Genomic DNA, 19247 nt, shown 5'->3' on the forward strand with positions numbered 1-19247 from the left:
AGTTGTTAGATCACAGGATTATCTGTTACTATTCCAGGGCAAAATTAGTGATTCCTTGATAGCAAATGAGGAACTCAGAATTTCTCAGTGCTGCAGTCCTTACATAAAGCATTAGGCTGGCAATTAAATTGCATTTGACTGAGGGAAAAATAAATAAAACAAATATTCGAAGATTGTTCATTCATTTTATGATTGAAAGTGGAGTATTTGCTATTTGGAGTGGGGGGGGAAGCATTTTCATTTATCATCTCCTGGATATTTTATTTTTCCACACTCTTGTGTGTTCATTTTGGTCAAAATCAGTAATCTTTCATGGTGTACTGGTTTCTGTTTCCTTTTAATTTTAGAAGCAATTATATTTTTCATATTTTTCGATTATTGCATCTCTGCTAGTGAGTTGCTGCATTAAAATAACTGGTAATAAAAGACAATTATCCAAGACAGCAAGCATGTAATGGGCTGAAGGTTACATCATGCTCAATGCACCAAAAATGCAGGAAATAAAATGAAATAGTGGTTCAACTGCAGGTAAACAGTTAGGACAAAAAGACCCAAGCAAGAAGACAGCTAAGAGTTTCAACATCCAGAAGTAGGTCTTATGGAGGGGATGACATTTATCAGTCTATCAGAACTGTGTTAATTATAATTTTGCGGGACAATACGCAATGTCACTAAACACTACCAAAAAAAAGAATAAAAAGACAATAAATACCATTATAATAATGCATCTATTTTTCTCAGCTGTGAGTTCCAAGGTTTTATAATATTAATCTAACCCTAATATAGTCTATGCTTCATGCACTTTAGAAAGATGGGTTTTGTAAAGTATGTGGAAACACTGGCTGTATAAAGGTTAGGTTAAGTGAAGATAATTTAAATGGATACAGACAGTTATGATGATAATAATAATAATAAAATAAAAACAATTAAATTAATTTAATAACAGTACACATCTTTTCATTCATTTTTCTGTCTTGGGGTCACTGATCCCTCCAGTGTTACAATCCTTTGGCTTATGCTCTCTTTAGAGATAGCTTTATTCATAAGTCAACCTAAATTGCTAATATCATTTTAAATTGAAGAGCATCAACAAGAAACAAATCTAGTATTCACTTAAAACTAAAAAGATATTGCCATGGTGGGCATAAAGATTTACTGATCTCTCTTCAGACAACAAGTCTATTAACAAATTTATGAACAGTAAATAACATGTAGAATCTAAAGGAGTAGCCAAGTGGGGTGGAGAAAAAAAAAAAAAAAAAAATTCCAACAGAGGCTATTCATCAACTGATGACTGGCAAAGTCCCCAAACAGTTGTCACAGCAGTGTCATGAGTTTGAAATGAATAGTAGATTTGCCTCTTGTGGGTGATGCTATTAAATTTAAAATTGATATTAGCAGGTCAGCTTGTATCATATCTAAAATGGGTCTAAGTCCAAACATTGCAGCTGTCACTGGAAGTACCCACCAGACTGTCCCAGTGCAGAAATAGTATCCATTTATCAATTATTCCAACATCTGTACTAGGGCTTGCAAACCGGTTTTATAAAACCGGTTAAATCGGTTTTCATATTGAGTTGGTAAAACCGAAACCGTGCTTCTAAAACCGGATTCTAATATTTTCTTAGTTAGCCCTCGAATATAGTTTATTGTTACACGCATTTTCTTTTGTTTGTTCGCTTGTCTGGATCGGTCAACTGCTTTATGTTTTAAACATGTTTTTTATTTTATTTTATTTTAAGGTACGAATCTCATGGGCAAGTGGCCCAAATCTAGGAGGGGTACCTTTATATCTTCCCACCTGTATCATGGCACAATGCAGGTGTACTCATTTACGACTGAGTGAATCAGAGCGATAGCGTAAAAGAAAATGCTCAACATTTCTCCGTTCCATCTATCTTGTTCGCCAGGCAAGTTAGGGAATGCGCCTTATTGATGGTTACCCACTAGAAACAGATTCGCTGAATATTGCATCAAATTTAATCGTAGAAAGTTTTATGCTTCTTTATTTCTATTAAATTTGCGATCAAATGTTCTCCAAAAAGCAGCTTCACCAAATTTAGCTTTTATGTAATTTTGAAAATACAATAGATTTAATTGGAGAAAAAAAAATTTCTTTCGTGAAAATTTTGAAACTTTCCTCGTTTAGGCAAACTTGCCTCGAATGAACTCTTCATTCAGTGCTTGCGGGAGTGACGCATAGTATTGTGCCTTTGTTATCTTCAATATTTTTATTTAAAATTGTCTGATATAAATTCCTACTAATTAATATTTATTACTCTTAATATGTCTAAGATGAAATCAAATGTATGGAATTATTTTGCTTGAAAGAGCAAAGATGAAGCACAATGTTCGAAATGTCAGAAGATAATGAAGTCGTCTGGAGGATCTACATCATCTTTGATGTTGCATTTAAAGAAAATGCATCAGATTGACATTAAACAAGATAACAGTAAAAATGGTAAGAACATTAGAAAACTTTATCGTTAAAAAATCTATGGAAGAAGAGATTTCAAAATTAGCTGCTTTAGATGGATTTTCTTTTAATTCAATTGCCAAGAGTGAGTTTATACAATCAAGCCTTCAGAGAAATAAATACAATAAATGACCACCAGCCTCAGTGAATGGAATTAAAAATATGGTTGTGATTATTATAAAACTAAGAAAGAATTCATTCATCATTTCAAAAATTCATTGGTTTTGGGTGCACAGTATTCATTGACTCTAGACGAATATACGTCTATACAAAATAAAAGGTATATGAATATAAATGTGCATTCAAAAGACAATCATTGGTCGTTAGGTCTTATTGAGATTAATGGTTCACTTGACAGCAGAAGAACTGAGGAAATTGTGAATGGACACTTGAAGGAATTTGGTTTGAACTTCGATGAGGATATTGTTGCCTGCACCACCAATGGACCAGCAGTGATGATTAAGTTTGGCAAGCAAATTACACCTAATCATCAACAATGTATAGCCCATTGTATACATCTGTCAGTTATAGATGTACTTTATGAAAAATCAATCAATCAATTATGGTGCTACAGTCTGAGTCTCCCAAAGACAATGAAAATAATGAATAAAGTAGTGATGATGAAGAAAGACAGCAAGGCATGCTTTATCAAACCGACTTTACCGATGATATCATTTATTTCTTCAATCCAATGGCCAATTGGCACAAAGTATTAACAAAGTCAGAAAAATTTGCAAGCTTTTTCGAAAATCGCCTACCAAAAATGACATATTACAAAATTTTGTTAAAGCAAAATTTAATGGGAAAGAATATAAACTTATATTAGATTGCAAGACTAGATGGGATAGCACATTCTTGATTGAGAAATTTTTGAAATTGAAAAATTGCATTCCAAATGCTCTATGTGCAGTACTGTCAACTAAAACTGTGTTTGACGATGACAGGAAAACACTTGAATTGCTATGTGAAACTTTGCGACCAGTTGAAATGATTCTGAAGGCTATAACTTCAGAAGATACAGACTTACTTAATAGAATTTCTGCTTGCTAAGCTTGATACAGCAGAAAACCCATTTGCTTTAAAGTTTCACCAAAGCCTTTTGCAACATTACAATGTAAGACGAAATTGCAAAACTGTGGCTTTGCTGAGCTATCTACACAACCCCAAAAAGTTTAGGAAAGATTCACATTCGAGAACTTTTGATTTTCCAAGTAAGCAAGTTTCGAAAAAGCATGCTGAAGAGATTTATCAGAGATTATTTGCAAAACATTCCGAAGGAGTCTTAACGTTGAATGAAGAAACTGAAAATAAACGAACTGTTCTTTTAGAAGAAAACAAAGACTTGTCTAATTCCGATGTTGGAGATACACTCATGCAAGAGTATGATAGTGTGCGAGAGTATGATAGTGTAATAAAGATATTAACTGAAGAGCCTTCAAAATATCCGAGAAAATTGGAAATGAGCAAAGAATTTAAAATTTTGGAGGCAACTAGCAGTAGAAGTGAAAAGCTGGAGAAAGTTTATAGAGCACTGCTGACCATTAAACCAACAAGTGTCCAACATGAGTGTTTTCGATCGCTGGTCTCTTTAACACAAAAATAAGGTCAAGACTATCAGGAAAAATGCTTAATATACTGTGTTTTTTAAAGGATCATTTTCAGAAAAAAGCTGAGCAATAAATAGTAAAGTAATTTCCCCAAGCTGTTTTTTTTCACATTATTTTTATTTATTTATTATTATAGGGCTTATTATTTTTTTGTTTACTATAGGAGAAGATAGTTTTTATTCAAAGGATTTGAATACAATTTGCAATTTTGTATAATCTCAAGCTGGTTATTTTTTTTTTTTTTTTTTGGAGCACTTTAATTTTTTTATTTTTTTTTACTATAAGAGGTGATAGATTTTGTTTAAAAGATTTGATTATGATTTGTACAATCTACCCAAGATAAAATAAATACCTGTGTTATAAGCTTTTAATTATTTTCCCTAAGTCTGAGAAAAATCGGTTTTAAAACCAGTTTTAAGAGTAACTTCGGTTAAACTCTGTTTTATGCAAGCCCTAATCTGTACTAAAATATAAACCTACATCTTTATCAGATAATTAAGTCAACTTTTTAAAATGCTGGACAATTAAAGAGAGAAACTGTACCATCTAATAAGATGACTGACTGCTATACATTTTCCTCTTTGAAATGCCAGAAATTTCCAGTGTGACAATTTAATTTGTAACATAAAGTGGGCAGTAGCCAGGGATGTTGACATTCTTAATCAAAGCTATTGATTCTTATAGGGAATCTGGAATTAGCAGCTGGTAGTAGCATATTAAAAAAAAAAAAAAAAAAAATATTTGCCCATCTACAGCCCTTGCATGACAATTGGGTTCTCTGTTATAAACAAAATGTCTTGCTGGTAGTACCCACTTGCAGTAATACAAGAAATGAACAGAAAGGCATCTCCATTTTACCCTTGAAGCCATGGTGCAGTGCCTTTTGTACACCGCTCACTTTTCAAGTGGCACCTCCGTAGCCAGGTGGGCAGGAGCAGCAGTGCATAGCACACACTTCTTGATTAGACCAGGGTTCGAGCCAGTGACCACCAAATATGGAAAGGTCAGGGAATGACCACCGCACACCCCGGAGCAATATGGCCTTAGTTGCTAAATGCTCCTAAAAACCAAATAACTTTGCAAGTTATTTTTTTTATTTTTTTTTTTTTTTATGTGAACCCCAAACACGAGAGGTATTAGAACCTATAGTACTTAGTACCGTGCTTGGGTTGGAGGTTGAGAAGACGAAAGAAGATATTTGTTGACATTGGACTTGAACTTCTGTAGATTGTAATTTTCAGGAAATACATATGAAGGAAGGTTGTTCCAGAAAACGGCAGTTGAATGAATAAATGAGGAAGATGAAAAGTTGGTTCTGTGGGTTTGAAGTTGGACAGTAAATGGATGTTGGCTGGTGGCGGCACGTGTTCGGACTGTTTTGAAAGAGAGAGCAGGAATTATAGAAGCCAATTCAGAAGAACAGTGCCCATGGAAGTATCTGTAAAAGAGGCATGCAGCAGAAACAGTGCATCTATGAGAGAGCGAGTGGAGAGACTCTGTTAGAGATGAATCATTAATTAACCTAACTGCCCTCTTCTGAATGGAATAAAGAAACCTGAGAGAGGTTTTGGGGGCACCACCCCAAATGTGGGAACAATATTCCATGGCAGGGCGGATTTGCGATTTATACAGAGTGAGCAGCTGTTTGGAAGAAAAGTAACGCCGAGAGCGAAAGAGAAAACCAAGTTTTTTAGATGCAGAGGAAGCAATATTTGTAATGTGCTTGTGCCAAGAGAGATTAGAAGTCAGGGTAATCCCCAAAAGAGATATATCCTTTTGCCTAGAAATTGGAGTGTCACTAAAGATAAGCATAGGAGCAGAAGAATCCTTTTTGCGAGATATAAGACAAGACTGAGTTTTAGAAGGGTTGAAGTCAACTAAGTTGTCTTTGCCCCACTGGAGAATTACCTGAAGATCGGCATTTAAGGAATTGGTAGCGGATTTTCGAGAAATTGAAGCTGATTGAGCAGGACAAGATTTCTCAAAATGGAAAGTTGAATGCAATGTGCTATCAACGGCAAAACTATGGACAGGATTTCCAGTCAATGGAAGAAGGTCATTGATATACAAGAGGAAAAGAGTGGGGGAAAGAACTGAACCTTGGGGGACACCGGCATTAGTGGAGAAGTTAGAAGACAGAGAGCTATCTACCATCACCCTCAGTGAGCGATCAGAGAGAAAACTGGATAACCAATTACTAAAAACAGTTGGCAAACCATAAGATGGAAGCTTGTTTAGAAGACCTTTATGCCAAACACAATCAAAAGCCTTTGAGATGTTAAGAGCAACTACTTGTGTTTCACCGAACCTTTCCATTGAATTAGTCCATAAATGGGTAACATAAGCCAGGATATCACCAGTGGATCGACACTGACGGAATCCATACTGGTGATCGTTGATCAGACGGAAGGTTTCTAGGTAGTTTAAGAGTTGGCGGTTAATTGATTTCTCCATTACTTTAGAAAGAGTAGAAGTAATTGCAATGGGACGATAATTGGATGGGAGGGATTTGTCACCCTTTTTAGGAACTGGCTGGATATGAGCAAATTTCCAAGCAGAAGGAAAAACACCTTTGGAATAAGAAAGTGAAAAAAGGCGGCAAAGAATAGGAGTAAGTTCAGGAGCACAGGTTTTGAGAACAAATGGAGAAATACCATCAGGACCTGGAGCTTTCTTAGCATCAAGATTCATCAAAATCCTTCTGATATCCTTTTGACGGAAGACCACAGGAGGCATTGAATGGACCGTGTTGGGAATGGTGGGAGGTGTTTTACCAAGTTCATTAATACATGAGCTGGAAGAAAAATGGGATGCTAGCAGGTCAGCTTTATCCTTGGCTGAAGTGACAACAGAACCATCTGGTTTGGACAGAGGTGGAAGCAGAGATGGGCAAAAGTTGCGGCCAATAGCTTTGGCGAGAGACCAGAATGCTCGGCTACCATTAGGGCAAGAAGCAAGTTTTCTACTCTTAGCCTGTTCAAACTCTAGTTTGGACTGATTAATAACTGCTTTACAATTGTTGCGAGCTTTGGTGTAGGCAGAAAATGAAACTGAAGAATTAGAAACAAGCCAATTACGATATGCAACATTCTTCTCTTGAATAGCCTTAGCACATTTATTGGAAACCCAAGGTTTAGATAAAGGACGAGATTTTAAAGTGGAGTGTGGGATAAAGGATTCCATTCCTGCAAGAATAATTTCACTGACACGATCTGAGCAAACGTTGACATCAGGAGTTTTGAAACAGTAATCCGACCAAGGAAAAGAAAAGAAGTTAAAAAATGGCAAAAAATAATTCAAACCTATTCACTTTTTTTTTTTTTTTTTTGATGGCATCTTAATTTCTAATCTTTTATTAGCACAAATATAAAAAAATTCATTGTTTTATATTGGAAACATTTATTTTTAATTAATTTTATATAATAAAACTCCCCTCATCTCACATGCTTTACATATGCACTTTTTATAACTTTTTTTTTTTTTAAATTTACACACTTTGGCATTATCTTCACTGTCATTTAGTGAAACTAGACAAACACTGATATGCCTCAGTGACAAAATTTCACAGAGATTCTTGCTTCAGACAAACATCTGATGCTAACAAGTGTTTCTATTTGTTTGCTTCAGATCAAAGGTTGGGCTAGTGAGAATCTTTTACTGATGCTGCTAATTTTAAATTCTCACTTTAGAGCATTTAATAATTATATGCAAGAACTAGCTTTGCAAAGCCTAACAAAAACCTTCCTTTTTATTTTTTGCCATAGCCAAACTTTTCCTCTAACAAAAGAATTACTAAAAGTAACAAAAGAAATATTAAATTTCACACCATCACTTTAATAAATATTTTTTTATTTTCAAATTTAAGTCACTCTGGTGTACTCCATATATCAAAGCAACTTAAAGCTTAGACAGCTTTGTATAAGCTCTCTGCTCAAATGAAACATCAAGTGCCGCAGTTGTGCAGTTTTTGCTAGTAACATTAGGAGAGGGAAATTTCTACCTGGTAATGGGCCACCCTTTCCAGCACATTCTTACAATGTGCCTTAATTCTGCATTGTAATTCTGAAACACACACGGCTGACATGTACTACTACTTCCAAAGCAGCACTACAGGTGAGCTTTGGCCAGCTACAATAAGCCAGGAAGAAGCATATTCACAACTGAGTATCAACTTTCATGGAAGCACCTACACCAAAGCATTAACTGGAGACATGATCTCCAATTTTTTGAGCATCTTAATTTTCTGTGGTCTGCATGAAATGAAATGAAACAATATTCTTCATATACAGCATGCATTATGGAAATTTTCTTCCTGAACCTGCCTGCCTTATATATGTTATTTAGTTAAAAACTTTATACTTAGTAACTACTTACCAGTTCCTTCTCAATGAAATTATAAACCTTGTTGAAATACGTATTAACTAGTTCAGTACACTAAATGGAAGATAAAAAGGAAAAAAAAAATAAATAAAATAAAAAAAATATATATTTATTTATTTTTTGTGTGATATATATATAATTGTATAATATTCATTTCTTGCTTTTTGTTCACGTTTTTTATATTTATATTCCAGCACTATTTGTCTCTGCTGATTTGTACAAAACAACGTCCTAAGTATTACACTTTACTAGTTTTCAATTTTACCAATTCCTTTATTTAATTTTATATATCTATATGGGCACACACACGAGATTGGCCCTATGTCAGTTTACTGATAGACATGCATTTTACTGAAACAACTTGAACAATTCATTTAAGTATTATTAATGCACATGAAATTGACAAGATTTAAATTGCACAAATTATTACTTGGTACACTAACATATGGCCAACTCTGCATATAATGTATATATGAATCATAAGAGAACATAACAAATTAAATTAACTGTTAGTGATTATGATGATTCACCAAAACAGAAAAGAGTTAATCTGTGAATAAAATTAGAACAACAAAAATTATCTGTAAAAAGTTAGTTTCTTAGACTGATGGTCATAAGTAATATTTTTCCATATCATTCCAAAATTCTTCCCAAGGTTTATCAAGTGTTTAATAATAGCCATGAGAAAGTAAGAAGCTAAGTCTCACATTTAAGTGCTAAGGCTTACTTAAGCTTTCCTAAGTAAAGAAATTAATCTTTGATTAAATTAATATATAGCTGACTTTTGTAATACATATGGTTCTGCTAATTTTTCATAATATTTTTCTTAAACAGCAAAAACTTACCTCTGATGAATAGGTTTTGCCTATTGCTTTGCAGAAATTTAGCAATGCAGTCCTAAATTCTTCCTATAAAGTACAATTTAAAAAAAAAATTTTTAATTGCAATATAGAGATACTATCAAGTAAGTAAATTAATCTAAATATATTTCTCGACTAAATGTCAAAGAGTATGAAAGGCTGTTTAAGCATGGGTAGTGCATATCCATCATTTCTCGCTCTGATCCCTAACCTACTGTTTTAACATAACTAGCATTCATCCAAAAAAGGTAAATTCACTATTTATTTAAAATTCAAGGCACCATCATTATATCTGTTTCAAGCTCACTCGTCTCTCATCATGAGTGACTTCTATTGCAAACTATTGCCAACTAGTGAATATATAGAATCCAAGTAAGTAGAAAAATAGTGTATGAAAGGAAAGATTCCAATTAAACATAAAGAGGTATATGCACCTTTAACAGCTAATACTGGATCATGTTTCCCCTACACAAAAAAGTAGTAATTTTTGCACTTTTATATTTCCATGACATTTGCTAACAGAAGCATCCCACCACTTGAATGAGAGACCAGAGAGCCTTGAAACAGCTGTCAAGACAAGACAGTACCTTGTGGTTTAAATAAATATTGGATTCATTGGTGATACTATTTATATTAAAACAATATCAGCAATCTAGGTCACCCTGTGGGTACTCTCTCATCTGCAACATGAGCACAAGCCTAGAAAGTCAACCTGTTGCTAGAGGACTACATTTTCTTCAAGATGAAATTTATTCAGTAATGCATATGATAGACAAATTAAATCATTCATTAAATCTTTCTCAGCTGAAAATTCCATAAATTTTATTCACCGATAGTTCTGCAGTATATTCTGTTGCACACTCATCATTGACTCAATTTTTTCTTCTATTAGTTCGGGGTTCCTAAGTACTTTTACGATTTCAACATCCTAAGTTACCAAAATTAATGCATGATACTCTCTTGTGCTAGATTTATCATTTTATTACTTTGTACCTATGTAGCAAAAATACATATTTTAATATGTAGAAATTAGCACAAAATAAACAAAGTAAAGTATTACAAGAGTCATTGCATTAATTTCAGTAACACTTTGTTCATGTTGTATGTTGAGAAACTTTAACATGCAAGATTTACACATGAGTAAAGACAAGGCATGCAATAACCACATTGAATGCCAAGTGTGCTACTGATGGATCTAATAAGATCAGCCAAACTATTTGATTTTTACTTGCTAAATGATATTTTTAATTAAATCCTGTAACATACTTCATGGCACATAGTCAAATCGATTTAAAAGTCACTTTAGTTGTTATTTTTAATATTCGTAGAATTCATAATATTCATTTTATAATTAAAATTCATAATATTTGTTTTAAAATTTATAGTAATAATAAAAAACACATGACACCAATAAATGAAATTCAAACAATAAAAGCACAAGCATCAACTGTTGAGCAGACCAATAATCTGCAATTCACGTGGCTACTTTGTGAAAATAAAGTTTGACATTACAAACAGCACAGATCTAAATTTAGATACCATCAGTCAATAACTGTAGGATTTCAAACATTCCAATGACTGAAATCTTTGTATCTGATTCATGAATCTTTTCATGAATGAGATACAGTTTTCACATTTAAAGTAAGTAAGTAAATTAATGTGAAGTCTGAAGACCTATATAATAACTAACTGTATTCTGGGTAAGACAATGGGATTCTTGAGAATTATTCCCCTCCCGTTCCAATGAATTTTCCCTTCTTCAAAAGGTAGATGTTTCCTGTACGAAAAATTGATGTCACTTCCCATTAAAAAAAAAAATCACTGTTTAGGAAAAAAATGTTTTAATTAGCATTAGACAACAAGGAAACATTATCAGATCTTACCTCTGTAGTATTTGCAATAATTTCATTCTTCAAGTGCTGTAAAACACTTTCACAAAACTCACAAGTCAAGTCATCATGAACTGTTGCTTTGCTCTTGATAAGGGGCTGTAAAGTAATTTTCATATTACTCTAACAGAGAAAAGAAATTTGTAAATTATTAATCTAAATAAATTATTAATTTGCAAATGATATTTTTAATTTCTGTGTCCATCAATAGAAATATTAGTGACCTAAAGTTTTGAGACAACTGCGGAAAAAAATTGGTGCACTTTTAAGCAAAATTATGTTATTTAGCTTAACATTTAAGCTAATTACCTTAACATCTTGAAAACATGAATGGGGAAAAAAAAAAAGTTATAAACATCAGAATTTTCTCAATTATATTTATAACTTTTTAAAGCATCTTAGAAATAATTTTCCAAATGAATTTTTTCCACAATCCAATGAAAATAAAGAAATGTATTACAAAAATTCTGTTCTTTAGAAAATCCTTCCATATTTCATTGCCCTCTCTTGTGTTCCCCTCAAATCCTGTGTGATAGCAGAATAGTATCACTGCTTGTCATTTGTTTGGGGAGGTTTGAATTCAAGTTCCATCATAGACTGAAGAAATTTCTAAGGGTCTAAAGGACTGGGCTATAGTTAACTGGTCTTAGGAAGAGGGAGTAGATTTTCTCTAAGTTATTCCAGGTTTTCCAGTCAGTGAACACAACTTGTATAGAGGAACTATGGAACATTATGGTCTAAGTCACTAATGCACCTAATCCAGAAAAAAAAAAATGTTTATTGTGATTAGCTCTATCTGCATGTTTAGCATTAGCATGGCACACAATGCAAGAAAGCAAGCTTATATAGCATCAGCCAAAAAAACCCACACCTTCTCATTTCACCCATCCACTCGCTTCAAATGTTTGTCAAGTTCTGTCTTTAATCTATTTAAGCTATCAACTTCTACAATAACAGATGGAGCTTTTTTCCAGCAATCAACCACCCACTGGCTAAAGGCAAACTTCCACACATCTATTCTACAACTGTCTTTCCTCAATCTGAATTTATGCCCTCTAAGGCCATTATTCTGAGCAAGAGGAAGAATCCCATCAGCATTGAGCATGCTCAAACCATTCAAAGCTTTATACATCTCAATCAGATCACCTCGCAGGTGCCTGGTCTCCTGACACTGTAATTTGCAAAATTTAAGCCTTTCTTCATAAGAGCAACCCTTTGTTCCATTCACTAATCTTGTTGCCCTTCTCTGTACTCATTCCAACAGCTCTACATCCTTCTTAAAATGAAGCCTCCAGACCATTATACAGTACTCAAGGTGTGTCCTGACCATTGCCTTATACAAGGGGATAATCACCTGCTTATCCCTGCTAGAAAAATTCCTGTATATTATTGACAAGACCACGAGCTACTCTTGCAGACTGTCTGCACTGCTCAGAAAACTTCATATCTGCCTGCACAATTACCTCCAGGCCCTTTTCACTCTCTACCACTGTCAGTATAGTACCACACAGTTGATACGTTACTCTGGGGTTACTGTTTCCAATATGCAGTACTTTACATTTGTCAATGTAAAACTGCAGTTGCCACCTCTCAGCCCATCTGCTCAACTTTTCTAGATCCTGTTGCAGCAGCAGTGTACTGTCATTAGTATCATTAACAACCCTGCCTTCGTATCATCTGCAAACTTGGAAATTAAGACTGATATACTATCATCAATATCATTAATGAATACACAAAACAATGGATCCAACACTGAACCCTGGGGGACTCCACTAATAACATTAGTCCACGAAGAGCAGTGTCCATTGATTACCACTCTGTCTTCTCCCACTGACCCATCCCTTTATCCATAGCAGCAATTTGCTTCTAATGCCACACTGCTCCAATTTATGCTGCAGTCTTCCATGTGCAACAGTATCAAAAGCCTTTCTAAGATCCAAATATATGATATCAAAATTATTCTTTGCATCCAGTTCCTTTGTTACTAGATCATATCCAATCAAATTGGTCAGACAAGAACATCCCCTTAACAAACTCATGCTGTGTCTGAGCTATAACTGAAGTCTTGTTTAGATGATCCTGCAATACTTCTTTATCCAGTGCCTCCATTAATTTCCCTGGAACAGAAGTTAAACTAACAGGTCTGTAATTACCTGTATCTCCCCTTCTGATCCTCCTTTGTGGATTGGGGTCACATTTGCACATATCCAGTCCATGGGTACCTCCCCTGAGTCCAAGTAAGTTCTCATAATAATGGCTAATGGTTTGCTTACTTCCTTTAATAACTGCATAGAATTCATCCATCTCAGGTGCCTTTCTTATGTTTATCTTCAACAATTTCTTCTCTGCTTTACTCTGTTATTAAAAGATTATCTAGCTTACTGCCAGAGTTTAATACACTTCTAGCATTTTCCTCCCTTAACTCCTCATGTGTGAATGTAGATGCAAAACATTCATTTAGTTTATTAGCTACCTGAGCAGGATCATCAACATTTGAACCATTGATATCAAGTGGACCGATCTGATTCATCCCCTTCCTTCTAGAGTTTACACAAGTAAAGAACTCTTTGCTGTTTTTTTCTTTGCATCCTTTGCCAAAGATTTCTTGTAATCTGCCTTTGCCTGCCTAACCTCCTTTGTGACTTGGTTACAGACCAGCTTATATCTATCATAGGCTTCTGTGTCACCTGTTATTTATATGTATCCCATGAATTTTTCTTCTATGCCACATGTCCAATTAGTTCATCTGACATCCATTTAGGCCTAAATCTCAAACAATATTTCTTAGTTGGTATGAAAAGCCTAGTAGCTTCCAAGATTAATTCTTTGAATGCTTCCCATTTTGAAATTGCTGTTGGTAATATTATCAGTTGATCCCACCGTATAGAATTTAAATACTGTCTCAGACCACCGTAGTCACCTTTACGAAAGCAAAAACCCTTCCCTTTACCCCTGATGGTAGTTACCTCTGAGTAAATCCCACTTAAGCACACTGTGACCTAGTCGTTCCTTTATCTGCAGATTCTTAATGCATGAAGAATCACTACTGATAATCAGATCAAGAGTATTACTCCCTCTAGTTGCCTCCTGAACATGCTGCTGAAGAAAACAATCATCGAATTAATCCACAAAAGCCTTGCTAGTGTGTGAGTGACCAACCACAAATTCAAGTCAATATCTGGGAAATTAAAACTTCCCCATTATAAGACACTCTGATTTACTGGGCAACTATTTCTCTGTACAGCTGTTTATTATACTCAGTCATTAGGCCTATAGCACATTCCTACTCTCAACTTTACTTTCCCAGTGCTTATGTCACACCAAAATCTGACTCAACACTGCACTGTCCAGACATGTCAACTGGCTGTACTTCCTTGGATTTTGTGTTTCTTAACCAATAGCATAACCCCTCCTCTCTCTTCCTATACACATTGTACTCCCCAAATTCCAGTTCTGCATTCCTTTTATCTATGTGACACCACGTCTCTGTTATCCTAACAATATCTGCCTTTGAAGTTTTGACCAACACCTCAAATTTATTTACCAAATTCCTAGCATTGGTGTACACAAAAGGATACATGCACCTGTTCCTATTCTTAGCTACCCTAACACAGCCCATGTATTTACTTGGTCTGCAATGACTCCCAGCAGTTTCTGGAGACTAAATTAAAGAAGTATTTAAATTGAATCAATACAACGATCAGAATTTGCTTAAAGGATCAAAATAACACAAACATCAATTTATAATGTGAAAAGAGCCTTCTGAAGTAGAAAATACTTTAAAAATAATCAAGGGTAAATAAATGATTCTTGCTTTCTTAGTTCTTGTGCACTAAGAACAGACCTCAAGGATAAGAAAACTTCAATAAGAAAACTGCTTTACAAAAAGCTTAAACAATCTCAAAAGAGACTATACAAAAACAGGCCTCACACTTCTCAGAGATACTTCAAAGGAATGGTCAAAGAGGATTGGTTGTGTTAGAATCATAAAATGAAACATGTATAGATAAGGAAATGTTTTAATATGAAATGGCACTTTTTTAATGTTTTAACTGAGGTATTCCTTGAGCAGCGTGGTGCTTAGGTAAATTGTGTGTTTGAAGATAAAGTACTCAAAGATAAAGTACTGTCACTTCGGTCACAAGAACTTTGACCGAAGTGATCATTTGTAATGGTAATATTGTAAAGACAGCTGTTACTAAAGAAGTGGTGAGAAAATACAACAAAACACTTGACTCTATTATGTACCTATTTCCAATTCAGAAATAAATATAATTATACGAATGTAGGTTTTAGTGCTTTATTATCTTAAAGCATTAACAAAATCAGGTACTATATCTTAATTAGTTTTTGCTATATGATTACCTTAAGGCTTCTTCCTGGGCATACACCAAGAAGATCACAAAGTTCAGTTGGATCCTAAAAAAAGTTAAGTAGATATAAAATGTAGTATACGTCAGAGTTAATTACTTATTTAAATATTTAACATTATGTCAACTTAAGGAAATGTGCATAATTTCACATTAACCATATATTAAATGAGCTACATAAAAAAAAAAATTATTATACAGAAAGGAATTTGGAATGTTAAATAAATCATACTTAAGAAAAATTTGCTAAAAATTGTAGTGAAGTACAAGTTAAATGTATTCTGATCAACAGTTACAGAAATATATAGTTTAAAGGAGTACAATACAAAATTTTTAAATAACTCAGATTTAATACTTATGAAACTTACCATTTGACTGATAAAATTATACACTGAAGGAAGGTAGGTCTTAACAGTCATCTCACACTGAAAGAGAAATACCATGAAGCTAAAGGTGATAATAAATGCTAAGAGCTAAGCAAAGAGCGATAATAAATGCAACAGAAAAATAGCTTTTCAATTAATACCATGCTATGACATTACTACCATAATATTACATGTAATGAAGTGCAAAAAAAAAAATAAATCAGAGTCTAAAAATAAAATTGATGACAAAGTATACAAAAGCATCTACAGGGTGTCTCAAAAATATTGGTACAAACGTTAAGGGGAGGTAGGTAACATTTAAAGGAATGTGAACCGCATAGGAACCCATAACCGGAAACGTCACGGGAAAATAGTAGCAGAGGCATAAGCAGAAATGACACAAGACAGTAATTAGTGGCAAACGTTTATTTGACATAATATTAACAATGGAGTACGAGATGGATGCATTTCATGATGTTACAACAGATGCTCGAAGGTTCCACCATGAGACGCGATGCATGCATGACACCGACGCAGCATGGATTGGCGGACACGGTCAAACACACCTGGAGTTTCTTTGACAGTAGCAGCAGCGCAGACGAGTCTCGCCACGAGATCCATTTCCGTCTCCACATGCGATTCATACACGATAGATTTGAGGGCCCCCCACAGAAAGAAATCAAGGCTCGATAAATCAGGTGAGCGTGGGGGCCAGGCAACGGGTCCACCACAGCCAATCCATCGACACCCAAAACGCCTGTTCAAATGGTCATGAACACACCTTCCATAATAGGCAGGCACCCCGTCATGTTGAAACCAAATGTTGCGTCTCACATTTGCTGGAACATCGTCAAGTAACCCTGGTAGAACTTGTTCAAGAAAGATCCGATATTTAGCAGAGTTCGTGCGGGATAGTAACAGGTATGGACTGACTAAGCAGTCACCAACCATACCTGCCCACACATTTATTGTGAAGCAACATCATGCCGCATGGGGGCGCACACTGTGTGGGTTGTCGTGAGCCCACACATGAGCATTGTGCCGATTGAATAAGCCTTCCCGAGTGAAATAAGCCTCATCTGTGAACAAAACATAGGCTGGAAAATTCAAGTCTTGAACACTTCCTTGGAGAAACCACTGCGCAAAAGCCACATGTGCAGGATGATCTTGGGGGAGCAGTAACTGAACCCTTTGGAGATGAAAGGGGTGTAAGGAATCGTCGTGCCAGACACGCTGCACACTGCAACAAGACACTCCTAAGGCAGAGGCAACAGCATGTGTGCTGGTAGTAGGATTATTCTGGATGGCATTCAACACACTATCTTCCATGGCAGGAGTTCGCGTTGAACGTGGTCTGCCCACACTACTCCTATTACCTCTAAATGACCCATAATCGCACAAATTTTGATGCACACGCGCAAACAAACTGTGGTCCGGTACATGTCTGTCTGGGAAGCATTCTCCATAAATTCACTGAGCGGCTCATCCATTGCTCTCTGCTAATCCATACCCTAGGTGCATGTCTACTAGTTCACAGTTCGTATATCGATGCATGCTCTTCGTGCAGCAACTACCGTGCCATCTACTGACTTACGTTATGGGTTCCTATGCGATTCACATTCCTTTAGATGTTACCTACCTCCCCTAAACGTTTGTACCAATATTTTTGACATACCCTATATATGCTAATAAAAAATATTCAAAAATAAATTCCGAGATAATCTAAGAACAAATGAATGCTACAGTAAGTACAGATAGGACAATACTGTACTACTAAATATTATGATTAACTGTGTGTGTGTGTGTGTGTGTGTGTGTGTGTGTGTGTGTGTGTGTGTGTGTGTGTGTGTGTGTGTGTGTGTGTACTCTTACTGATACTTCAAGTCATTTAAAAGTAATTTTAATTCCCAAACATCTGAAATGTTTATTTAGTCAAGGAAGGATGTTTAAATGTAAATAACTTAAACTAAATTGTAAAAATGTTAAAAACGTCTTTATATTCCCTTAAATTGAAATGGGTGGAATAAAGCAGGTCAAACATAATGACTGTCCAAAATGCTCCAACTTTATTTGAAGTGACGAGTTGCTATTTTTGTTGTTGTTGTTATTAGAACAGATAGACATTGACAGAACAGATGAAAGAAGGTTTAAGAAATAAAGCATGACACAAAATTAGTCAATGATTATATTTTTTAGGGACATTGCTAATATAGAAGAAAGCTTATAATAAACTTAAAAAAATAAATGCATAAAAAATTTAATTTTTAAAAGATCACAGTATCAAGATAGAAACCTATTCATTCAATCGTACTTCAAGAAAGCAAATAGATTTTTTAATTGGTCTCATATCTACATGACAGAAGCTATTGATTTCAACAATACCAACGTTATCATGAAATTTGTTTAAACTTATGTGGTACCAATAGCTCCCTACATATCACAGATTTGATAATCTGTCCACCAGCACACTTACAGCAGTTCTCATGGCTTGATAGCAGTCTCTGAGGTCCCTTAATAGAACTAATGGACATCCTCACCCCCCCCATCTTCTCTACTATTTGCTAAATTGCCCTCTGAATCACATCCTTTTAAGTTGCCCTCTGAAGCCTTTTAAAATGCACTGCTTGCTTGATGTCTGCGGACAATCGGGTACGGGACATGATGTTGCCATGGGAGGGGTCTGTGTGTGTGTGTGTGTGTGTGTGTGTGTGTGTGTGTGTGTGTGTGTGTGTGTGTGTGTGTGTGTGTGTGTGTGCGCGCGATGTAAAGAGTAAGGAAATCAGGCGACAACTCAGCGTTGTTATGGGCCTATATGAGAGCTTTAAAGACAGGGTGGATGCCCTCAAAGGATCTAAATTGAGGGGCCCATCAAGCTCTCAGCTGCCCACATCAATGCCAGAGCTTGCACTTGCAACACCAGAGCGGCATCCTACAAGGCAGAATGCACTGGTCCCACAGGAACCAGTAGTTGTTGGTGACTATTGTCAGGGAAACAGTAAACATTGTATGTAAAAGGGATAGGTGGAACAGGACCAGGGTATGACTGCCAGGGGCAAAGGTTGATGATGTTATAGAGCAGAAATCACCTTTTAAAGGCACAAAAGGTGATATTGTTGTACACGTTGGCACTAATCATATTAAGAGTAGGAGACCAACAGAATTACTTAACAAGTACAGGTCACTGTTGAAAAAAAAGCTGTGAATTAGGGTCGAATTTGAAAGTGTCAGCAATTCTGACCAGACATGATAGGAGGACTATATGAGAGCCTTGTCAATCAATTCGGCCCTGGAAAGATTGTG

General features: G+C 35.3%; 1 protein-coding gene across 2 annotated transcripts in view; it reads right to left on the reverse strand.

The window, feature by feature from the left end:
- Sap-r (prosaposin) overlaps positions 1-19247 on the reverse strand; it is a 155841-nt gene that overhangs the window by 87851 nt on the left and 48743 nt on the right. The window contains exons 9-13 of one of the 2 annotated variants that reach the window (XM_090378065.1): positions 15951-16007; positions 15578-15631; positions 11207-11311; positions 9309-9371; positions 8458-8517 (exon numbers count right to left, since the gene is read on the reverse strand). In XM_090378065.1, the coding sequence (XP_090234191.1) occupies positions 8458-8517; positions 9309-9371; positions 11207-11311; positions 15578-15631; positions 15951-16007 (339 nt within the window). The remainder of the gene's footprint in view (positions 1-8457; positions 8518-9308; positions 9372-11206; positions 11312-15577; positions 15632-15950; positions 16008-19247) is intronic. The other variant, XM_090378066.1, reaches the window with a different exon arrangement.

The sequence above is a fragment of the Mastigoproctus giganteus genome, chromosome 7 (assembly GCF_048544385.1).
Source record: "Mastigoproctus giganteus isolate SK-2022 chromosome 7, ASM4854438v1, whole genome shotgun sequence".
Lineage (NCBI taxonomy): Eukaryota > Metazoa > Arthropoda > Arachnida > Uropygi > Thelyphonidae > Mastigoproctus > Mastigoproctus giganteus.